Genomic DNA, 11,787 nt, shown 5'->3' with positions numbered 1-11,787 from the left:
TAAAGCTGATAATACATCTTCTTTATTAAAAAAAAAAATGTTGTTCTTTCTTTCAAGTGCAACCAGCGTATCTTCTTTTAAGTAGAACTACCCTAGAGTTAAATTCCATGGAGTAAACCTCCCGATTGTCCAGATCCCATTAAAATGGACGCCACTGAATCTAGACATCCTTCTTTGATATAGGTAGGGAAAAATATCCAGAAGTAAAATGGCTAGTTGACAGGTAGAAAAACTCAAGCAACAAAACTATTGCTCAAGTGTGTATCTCATGTAGCATTTCAGTGTGGGTTTAAGATTCGTTTTAAATAGTGCCGCTCAAAATTATTCTAGAAAGTAAGAACATAAAAGTTTATCTTGATGGATTTTTTTTTTCTCGTGCTTTGTAATATTTTTGTATTATTTCATATTTAAATAAAGCATTTTTCTCTTGTTGCATAATTTGGTACAAGTGTATTTTGGCTCGATTGATAGGTTATTTTTTATTCCAAACAACATGAAGCTTCAAGCTCAGTTTAACGCAAGTTAAATCTGGTAATGTTAACTTCCCTAAAAAGTTGATCATTAAATGAAAAAAAAAAAAATGTTTTTCTCCAAAACAGGAACAAATCATGTTAAAGGTCAATATTATCAAATGTTTTGGTCGCCAATGGCGAGTGAAAACAAACTTATTATTCACCACTCTTTTTCTAGTCGCCGTTTTTATTGTAAAAACCAAGAAAAAAAGTAATAACTGAACAACAAAATAGCTTTTAAGTTTATACTGAAACATAAAAATTATCAGTTAGAATAAAGATTGATAGAGTGATAATTAATGGTAGGTAATTCATAGCACAAATGGGGTTGGAGAAAATGACGACTTTGTTGGAAATAATACAAATAATTTTAGTCGCCAATTTTTTCATTTAGTCGCGAACCCGTTAATTTTGAACTTCATATCACGTTTTCTTTGATTGCTTACTCTGTTACTGACGACACAACAAGAATATAAGCAAATCAATTAAAAATCCACTTCGGTCTAAGCTGCGAAAACACTTAGAATAAAATTAAGGACTTTTTCATCTCATTCATTTCATGTATTGGCGTATCGCTGGAACAATGATTATCAGTTAATATAATGTATTTTTATGTATATATAGATATATATGTATAATACATAAACAAAGACGTATCATAAACAAAGATGCTGACTTTGATGGCATCAACCAGTGCATTATAACGAGTGAATTGACAATGGACTTTGCCTAAACTATTTCTAGTCTACATTGTTTTGTGTTGAGTTTTAGCTTTTAAACAGATACAGTGAAACAGAGGAAGCTATTCGTGAGTATAAAATTGCAAAAAGTGTGCAGAGTTTTAAGCTCAAATTGGTTGAAGTATTGCTTTGGATTGTATGGAGTGTAAATTCGAAAATAAACCATAGTTGCTCAGTTAAATTCCAAATAGATTTCAATCGAATGCAGAATGAAATTTTGTATTTTAAAAGGTTTTCGTTTACTCAGTGGTGTTGATTCGGGGGGGGGGGGGAGGGGAGGGGAGGGGGGGGACAACCGCCCCCCCTCATTTTTTATGGTTCATTTATTTATTTTATTTTTCAATTTAGGAACCAAAACTAGAAATTATTAAAAAAACAGAAAGGTTGACATTTTCAGAATATAATTATTTGTTTTACATTGTATATCTGTTACCGGAACATTATTTTGCACAAGCAGTAACATTTAGTTTATGTATTCATTGTTGAGATATTAGTAAATCAATTGTTTCACTTGAAACAATCCATACTTGCATAATGAAATTATTACCAAGTGTTTGTGACATCTCAAAATACTTTGGGGGTAAACAGTGTGAGTCTAATTCATGTCTAAGTGTTTCTTCGGAGAAAGTTATTGTGTACAAAGTTCATCAAAATCTTAATAAAACCGCGAGTTAAGTTGTTAGATTTACATCAATTACCACTCATCTGCTCACAAAACCAACCTTAGCAAAATATTGTATTTTTTTCTCTTTCTTTTTTTCCTTTTTATTTTATTTATTTATTTATTTTTTGCTGCAGCTAAAAATCATATGGCTTTTAGTAGTCTTTTTGCCCCCCCCCCCCAAATTTCAGTCCCAATCGCCGCCTCTGCGTTTACTGAAAGAATTTTGTTAAAAATAGAAACCACAGGATTAAGAATGGCCGTTCATTAACACAATAATAGATATTTTACAAAATCACAGACCAAAACCTAAAGTAGATAAAACTCCTATCCTCGCCTAAACTTGGGAAAAAACAGTAAAAGAAAATGTAGGAAAATCATTTCAAATATTTGAATAAATTTCGGGTAAAGTGTAAAAACTTGATACGAAATTAGCTTTGTAAGTATCATCAAATTTTTAGCGTTTAGATTTCGATCAAACTACTTTCAGTTACGATTTTTATCAAAAAAAAAAAAAAAAAAAAAAAAAAGAGAACAAATTAGTATTTTTTTCGGAATGTATGTATTATTCGTTCCCTGTTAGCTTTTAAATCCAATTTATTTCAGGAAATTTTACTTTTTTTGTTGAAATACTTCAATATTTCATTTACTTATTTTTTTTGCAATCTTAAACCGTCTCTTTGGGCAGAGTTATGAAGTTATTTGTTTTTTAAAACTGAATTCTTCTCATATATTTTAAAGAGAATTATGATTTTAAGTAAACCACCACGTTTTAAGCAATTCTATTTCTTTTTTTTAACCTTAAATCGTTTCTTTTAATTTCATCTCAAAATAAAAGTTTTACTGGGAAGTTTCGAATGAAGTAATTTCTTCTTTCTACGAAACGGAAGACAATAATAATTGACGACAATATTATACGTAAGTTTTAATTTAAATGCGTAATTTTTATGTTCATGGAAACTCTAATTAGTTAGTAATAGAAATATTCTTAATACATTACCTTTATCCATAGCACACTCAGAGGTTTTTTTCAATAGAATGTAACTTTCAGGCCATTAACTTCATATATATACATGCATATGTTATTATCAGTTTTTTATTCATTTTTGAATGAAGGTTTTTTTTCAGCATTTTGTAGCTACTGCAATCTGCTGCTATTTATTCTCCAAAACCAATTATGATTGGTTGGTGAGTTTCCTCAGTTTGTCAACCAATCAAAACAGGTGGGACCAATCAACCAATCAAAACAAGGGAATCGATTGGTTGTATGCCTTGTACATTGAGGTTTTACAGATTACTGCATGATTCCGGAGCGCGTAAACTTTACGCAAATATTGCATCACAGAGTACTACCAGAATGTACTAATAAGTAATTCTAGTTTTTGGAGCACTGATGTTATACTTAAGATTTAAATCTGTATGTTATAATACTGTGTATTGTTTTCTTTGCAGTGTACTAATGTCTTATTACGTTTAAGTGATTACTGTCACGGAAAAGCAATAGTTCTCTTTTCGAATGATGTATGATAACAAACGAGATTGTTCTGGCAGTATAATTTTACAGGACATGACCGCAGATCTAAGATGAGCCGAGATTACGCTTTAGGGTTACTTTTAGTCTGTCTACATGAAACTATACCTGATTACTATACCAGGACCATTTGGCGAGCTGAATGATTTCCCTTTTAGCCAAGAAAATGTTCAACAATGGTGTTGCTTGCAAAGTTTAGTTTAACAGGCAGTTAAATTTCACCATGATGTAGCGAGAAAGGATCCAACTACTCTTAACCAGATCTCTCTTACTCTTACTTGACTCCACTAGATTCCTTGTCATGATAACAGCCAGTTTTTACCTTATGGAGCGAGCGTGCAGTCCATTTTGTCTAATTACTACAAACATGAATGGTGCGCGATTAGTGAAATTACCCAATCCACTTAACAGCTAAAAAAGTTCTTGATAACCATTGGATACAAGTCCTCAACGAAATTCTCCTTATCCAATCATAAATCAGATTTCATTATTGCAGAAATAGCGTTCAATTTTTTACAATATGAATAGTGCGCGATTAGTGAAATTACCCAATCCACTTAACGGCTGAAAAAGTTTTCTATAACTATTGGATATAAGTTGCTTACACAGGATTCTTATTACCCAATCGCAAATTGGATTTTATTATTGCAGAAATATCCTTCAATAACTACAAATGTGAATGGTGCGCGATTAGTGAAATTACCCAATCCACTTAACAGCTGAAAAAGTTCTCAATAACCATTGGATACAAGTCGTTAACGAAATTCTCATTATCCAATCATAAATCGGGTTTCATTATTGCAGAGATATCGTTCACTTACTACAAACATGAATGGTGCGCGATTAGTGAAATTACCCAATTCACTTAACAGCTGAAAAAGTTCTCGATAACCATTGGATACAAGTCGTTAGCAAAATTTGCATCATCCAATCATAAATAGGATTTTATGTAATCGCAGAAATATCGTTCAATTACTACAAATATGATTGGTGCACAATTAGTGAAAACGCGATTCAATTCCTCTATTTTACTGTATCTAAAAGTATAAATTCATTTATATCATCAAAATATCAATTAAAAATTATGGAATTCCATAGATTGCCGTGAGGAGAAACTTACAGTTAAGAAAAACTCAAAATCACGTTTGAGCTTTGTCAGAGAAGTCTGGAGACCAGATGCATACAACGTATTTCTACACACTTTGAGATACAGGTACAGTGAGTTAAATCGATGGAACTTATTGTATGGCTTCTAAATGTAAAGCGGTAAGTCATTGCAAAAGCAAATTGTGTCAATAAAAAAAAAAAAAGCATTTTGCTACATTTGTGATCTTTCATTGTGTTCCCAATCTCAAATAGAGCAGAACAATGAATGCTTGTAAAAGAAATAAAATTTAACGAATAATCAGTTATTATTATTATTATTAATATTATTATTTTTTTTGTCGAAAAAACAGAGATTATCCTTTTGATACACTTGTGAACTTTTATTCTGTTTTCAATCTTAAGTAGAGCAGAACAATGAATGCTTGTAAAAGAAATAAAATTAAACAAATAATCAGTAATTATTATTATTATTTTTTTCTGTCTAAAAAACAGAGCTATTCTTTTGCTACACTTGTGAACTCATAAACTGTTCTCAATCTCAAATAGAACATAACAATGAATACATGTAAAAGCAGTAGAATTATACAATTTTGGTCTAAAAACTGAGATACCCAAAACTCATTTAAAAATCATTTTCAGGGCTACTAAAATTCTTGTTGTACAAAAACTGAAATTATTTTAATGCATTAAGCTTGACACATGTACCATTAAAATTTATATTTTGAGTAACGTATTGGTAATAAAAACTTAAATTTATACACTTAATTTTATTCTGACTTTTTCACAGTAAAATAGAGTAAATTCAATTTATTTCCGAATTCTCAAATGATGGTAAACACTTTATAAAAAGGTAAGGAGGGAAATATTACCTTAATTTGCAACACTCATTATCGCCCAAGACTTTAACTTCTTATTTTATTTTAACAAAACGTAGTATTGATTTTATTTATGCATTCATACATCTTTAGACCTTTTTAACTCATCAAAGTTCAAAACAAGACAAAAACAAAAACAAAATAATTAAGATAAAATAAATAAAAAACAAGGGGGGAAAACCCTCTCTCCCCCTCGACAAAAAAACAAAAACAAAACGGAACAAAAAGAAAAAAAAAAGAAAAAGAAAAAAGAGCATTGCAAAGTAAAATTCAAGGTTAGTAAATTTAAAGGTCACAGTAATGTTCATTTGCAAACGATTGTATTTACTTTTCTTATTTTCAAATGTTTATATATTTTTCATTACAAAATATGATGATTTAGCTAATATTAGCTATATTCTTGCATCGCAAAATTTTCATTCTAATTAAATAAATACAAGCCTGATTTTCAATAGAAGTTTCTCATTCAATTACATTTGAAACGTAGGCAACAAGTTTTTTTTTTTTTCATTTTTATTATCAGAAAAAGAGTTTGCTATTTTGAATGCATATTCTATAAATTGACTTACAATGTTTCATTTACAGATTAATTAAGTACTGGAAATTACTTTCATAACAAGGCAATGCAATCGCAGATAAAACTAATATTATTATAAAAAGGAGAATTTAATTAAAAACGCCGAAAATCTGAATCAAGACTACTCGAAGAGAGAAAGAATAACACAACTACTGTGACAAGCGATATGAGAATTATTCTCGAGTTTTGTTGTTCTCAGGCTGCTTCGCATCCATAATACCAAATGCAGCTGATCTCAGAATTTGATTAATGGCTTAATTATCAAGGTGAACAAAGTCGTTAAACGTTTTATTTTCTTCTTAAAGTCTGTCAGAACAAAATGATAAATGTCTCACCAATTTATTTGTCAAAGAGATATTAAATTTCTGAGAACTAAATGTGAATCTTCGTTAAATGATTTATTCTCAGCAAGTAATAGCGTAAGTAAATCCTTGATTAAATGATTCAATCAAGAAAAATAAGCGCGGTTTAATTTTTTGTCTGTTGTTTTTCCCTTATTGTAATCCTTCAGTTACCAAAAATCTGCTAAACTTATTAATAATTTCATGTTTATGATTTCAATTTAACATGAGAACTTTTGCTCTCAAGCACTTAACAAAACCAACTTCGGAACTTAAAGGCTTTATTTTTCTGTTTTTAAAAATCCTTTGCAAAAGATAAAACGAAATTTAAAATTACATTTTTTTTCTTAAATAAAGACATTGCTATCAATTGCTATGAAATGCTTACAAAGGCTTCGCAACGTCTTGAAACTGCTGTAACACGGGATTCCCATAATTAATGGAAACGTAAGTAATATAATAAATCAGTAAACAAGTAAACAAAGTGAACGATTTCACTTTTTCCCGCCTGCATTTACTAAGGTTCGCAACATCTTGAAATTATTGCAAAACGAGATTCACATAATTAATGAATAGTGTAATAAATAAATGAACAAGTAAACGAAGTGAACTATTTCACTTTTCCCCGTCTGCATTTACTAAAGGCTTCGCTTACTACTAAGGCTTCGCAACATCTTGAAATTGCTGCACAACGAGATTCACATAATTAATGAATAGTGTAATAAATGAATGAACAGGAAAAGGAAATATACTATTTCATTTTTCCCCGCCTCCATTTGACAAACATTTAAAATTAAAACATGTCTGGCATTAAATGAATAAGTACTTCACTGGACATCAGTACATCTCAATTAATACTTAAAATGTTCATTGAGAAACTATCATTTTATAATAGCAAAAAATATTTTTGTTACACCACAGAATGTGGCTTCGAGCTATTTTTTGACTGGAATCAACTATGGGTTAAAGATCGTAGTTAACTTATTGCTAGATAGGTGACGCTGCGAACTGTGAAAAATATTTCACCATTTCACTTAGTCTCGCTATTTCACTTTAGTTCGCATTTCTCTGCTTCACATTTCTGTTTTTACTATGAAAATTAAATGTTGTTTCAAATAAAAGCTTTGTGCTGGAATTCAAAAAGTAAATAAATAAAAATAAATAAATAAATAATAAAATTAAAAATAAATAAGAGAAAAAAAATAATTTAACTGTTGCCACACAAAAAGAACACGCCAACTAAAATATATTTTTAAAAAACCGTATGCACAACGAATAAGATTGCAATGACTTATCACTTACCATTTAACATGAAGCAAGTAAAATAAAAAGAGTACGCAGGAAATTCGTGGTTTTGTCGAGTATTGATGATGAATTTTTTTTCTCATGGATGTGAAGTTTCTTATGAAGAGCACCTCCTGCAAAACTTCCGAAATCTTTAAGACCATCCAAGCTACTCATGAAAAACCATCATCACGGAAAATGTTTGTCCTATCACTGAGTATATATATCGGAGGTTATATTCTGCAGCGATATTCCAAGAGCCAATCTCATTTTTGGCAAAAAATGTACGAGAAAAGGGAGAATCGATCTTTACAACATTTTCCTTCCAAGATTGTTTCGGAACCGCGCCATGTTTGTTGAATTTGAAATTTCGAATGCTACAATCTGCGGTAGTAAAATTACTTAAAAAAAATCAGTGAAGTTCAATAAAAAAAACCGCTTTGAGCAAATCGGGGAGGGGAAGAGGGAAGGAAAAAGAACTTTTCAATGCAAAAAAAGTGATCATTGCAAATGAAAAAAAAATAAAAAAAATAAATAAAAAATCGGCCAAGACGAAATATTTTTTTTTTATTTTTATAATTGCTTTACTTAGAATGCAAATTAAGAAATCTTTTGCTCTTTCATATTAAAATAATTAAAAACAAAAAAGTTCAGAGACGAATTGAAATTGATTTTTGAATTTTTTTCGTGTTTCAAATTAAGTGTTACATTAAAACCATTTTTTTCTTTTTGTTTAAAACTGAAATAAAGGAAAACAAAATATCCAAGACTAGTGAAATTATTGAAAAAAAAAAAAATGTTTGAAATTATTTTTTAATTAGACGCGCAGTTTTAGAAATCCTTTGTTTTCGCTGACTGAAATAGTCAGATATTAATCAATCAATCGATCTGACACACATATATTCGACCTATTTTTGTAATTCGGACTCTTAGAATAAAGTGTGTAGCTGTAGTGTATTTAAGTGACAGGACCGGCGACAATGACGTCATTGATAGCTGGAAGGATGTGGACAGATTTTGGAAGTCTTGCTACAAATTGATCAGGAAACAAAGTCAAGTATCATTTTTAAAGCATGGGCAATCAAACAGGCACGACAGGACTAACACATTTTACACTCTACAGATAAATTTAACAGTAGAAACAGCAACTTGACTGAGAAAAAAGAAAGGTTCTACGATTCCTAGCGATCAGCACGGTGTCAACAGGTTGAGGCAGGTTCCGGGGGCTTCATTCGAAGAGGGTATTGGGCATGTCCTGTCCGAGAGCCACCTTGGACAGAGTGACGTCAATTGGCTTTTCTGGATCATACAAAGATGGGGCCTGCAGGAAGATACCACATGTTCCAACGACACAGGCAAGGGTAAAGACATAGAGGAAAAAACGGTCGATGACCATCGCCACGTATTTCCAATCCTCCTTGATCTGAAAGAAAACCAAAAGTAAATTTTAACTCAAGAAAGTAAAAATGGCTTATTTTCATAGACACCTGTCCTTGACCAAAATGCACAACATAAAACACAGAATTAAAAGTAAGACAAAAGTTTCTCTAGTTTCCCCAATAGCGGAAAAAAAAATATTAATTTGAATTTTTGGCATCTTGAATTCAAATTATGTTTTTCGCAATCACGAGCATGTGTGTATGAATGCGCGAGTGTGTTTGTGTGTGTATGTAGGCATATGTGTTTGTGTCTATGCGCAGGCATGAATGTGTGTGTGTGTGTATGCGTGTGTGTGTAGGACATGGACGCAACCTGGAGACGGTTTTCGCAAGAGGAGCAGCATCGTGAGGCCGGTCGACGCGACGGTGGTGCTGGCAGAGGGTGCTAGTGGGATAATAAAATGATAGCACGCCAAAAACAGTCAAATGAGAACAATAAGCAATCGTGATTGCTCAAAAAAAAAAAAAAAAAAAAAAAAAAAACAGATGAACCATGAAACCTTGGACACTTAAGTAAATGTTCACCAACCATAGCTTCACCGCCACTACTGTCCACCTCTGGCAAGTTGAGCTCTACTGCCCGACCGATTAAAGATTCCATTAGTTGAAATAGGGGTGAGGAAAAACGGTTTAAGAACTTACGGATTTAGTTTGCTGTGTTATTGCCCATTTATCGAAAAATCTATTCAGGTAAGAAGTAGCAAGCAGTACAGGATTTTCTCGCCAATAAAAGGGTTGTGATGGTAGTCCAACTCTGCACCAAACAATTCCTCTTCTTACAGATAGCTCTCCCTTGAAAGAAATAGACTTGCTCAAGGCCATAGCTCAACTTCTTAGAAGCGAACAGTAAACAGGGAGAAAAAAGGACTACCCAAGTTGTTGATTCAATGGAGATGAGTGACGAAGCAATCATATCCCATCGCTTAACTAAATGCCGCAACAGCCCCATTTCTTGGACATTTCGGTAACTGTAAAATGCGAAGATGAGATGGCTTGCCCTTTGGTCAGTTCCTCTTGTTCAAGAATTTGAAGGTGTTTCAAGTTGAGTTCTATTTGCAACTGATTTGTAACCAACTGAAATTAAGGCGCAGGATGTCAATGGCACGGATAATTTGGACGCCCAGTTTCTACCAGATGGAGGCACCTGGGCTCTCTTTTGATGCCAAAGAATTTAGCCAAAGAAATTCTAAGCCGAACGAATACCTAAGGGATCTTTTACATGCCGCATAATCATACGACATGAGTGCTGATGATTTTCTGCATCTCGAAAATCCACTGACAGGCCACCCCCAGGTCAGAACCTGGGTCCACAGGCGTAGAAGGCCAGCTCCTATCATCACGCTACCAGTCGGGCTTTTTCCGCTCATAAATTACTGGAAAACGGTAAACAAAGATATTGTATCGAAATTACCATAAAATAATAAATGAAGATTTTGTGTCGAAATTGCTGGAAAAGGGTAAACAAAGATATTGTATCGAAATCAAGGTAAAATGATAAATGAAGATTTTGTGTCGAAATTACTTCAAGATGATGAGCGAAGATTTTATATGAATTACTATAAAATAATAAGCAAAGATATCGTATCATGGGTAAATTACTGTAGAGTCACAATTTACATGCGTACAACATTCATACTTGAAAAAGGCATGGTATAAAATAGTTACTGTAATAAAAATTTATCTTTAAAAAACATTTTCTCTATGCATTTGCTTTGCTTAAAGTCATCCTTTGTCTACAAACACAGTTATGACAAACTGGCAGCAAACAACTGGAAAACAAATTACAACAGGAATTTCAAAATTCCTCTCCAAATTCCTTTCTAGTCTCAAGCAAAGCAATGCCTAAAAACAAGACTCTGCATTCAATTTAAGCATTGCAAACGCACATCCCTCCCCTTTTATTCTGGAGTTATGGGAACCTATTTGTCTGTCTTTTAGAAGAGTATGAAGTTGATAAATGATGTAGAACAATTCATTTTCCAAAATTGTGTCTTTTACAACTGAGCGTCGAGATCTGGAAATATTTTTGCTCCAACAAACATTTTGTTGGTGGATTTTTATGATTCTGTCTGCTGATTTACAGAACGCGGACACAAAAATGAAAATAGAAGTTTTACAGAATTATAGAAGAGATACTTTTTTGATTTCTTTTCCTCTGTTAGATGAATAAGGTTATGAATTAGGTTTCTCTTACATTTCTTGAATTTTTTTTATTGTACATAAATATGAACTTACGTTTGATGAAACAGTTTCTAACTTAGATTTCTAACCTGCGCTGTAAAACAAAATCTGGAAAATAATGTTCAGCTAATGTTCCTGTTTTCTGCCAAAAATATATCTGGGGAAAAAAAAAACAGGAAAGTTTTTCGCTAAAGTTAGTAACGTTCTTGAATTTTACCTGGAATCTTTCTGGTGAATTAAGAAGCCTTACCGATCAAAGCCACTCATGTTTCTAGACTAAAGAATCTTCAGTGAAAACATTCACTTGCATAAACTGGGTGTTCAAAAAATGACTGATACGTTTGAAAAATCAATAAAAACTAAACGGGCAGCGATAGAAATTTACTGTTTGTTGCAGTATGCTTGGAACAACAGTAAATGTTCAGACAGACAAATTTTCAAAATTAGTTACAATGTTCCTCAACAGCTGGCGCTGCAGGTATTTTAAAAGGTAAAAAAGAACACACAGTCTGTAAGATCGCCAAACTGACTGGCATATT

General features: G+C 32.2%; 1 protein-coding gene across 1 annotated transcript in view; it reads right to left on the bottom strand.

Moving 5' to 3' along the window:
• Positions 1-8,856: 8,856 nt before the first annotated feature.
• Positions 8,857-11,787, bottom strand: part of LOC129227986 (acetylcholine receptor subunit alpha-like 1) — a 175,677-nt gene continuing 172,746 nt past the window's right edge. The window contains exon 10 of the mRNA XM_054862612.1: positions 8,857-9,051. Within this exon, the coding sequence (XP_054718587.1) occupies positions 8,857-9,051 (195 nt within the window). The remainder of the gene's footprint in view (positions 9,052-11,787) is intronic.

Source organism: Uloborus diversus, chromosome 8, assembly GCF_026930045.1.
Source record: "Uloborus diversus isolate 005 chromosome 8, Udiv.v.3.1, whole genome shotgun sequence".
Lineage (NCBI taxonomy): Eukaryota > Metazoa > Arthropoda > Arachnida > Araneae > Uloboridae > Uloborus > Uloborus diversus.
The sequence above is the reverse complement of the archived record's forward strand: the minus strand, read 5'-3'. Positions and strand labels throughout refer to the sequence as shown.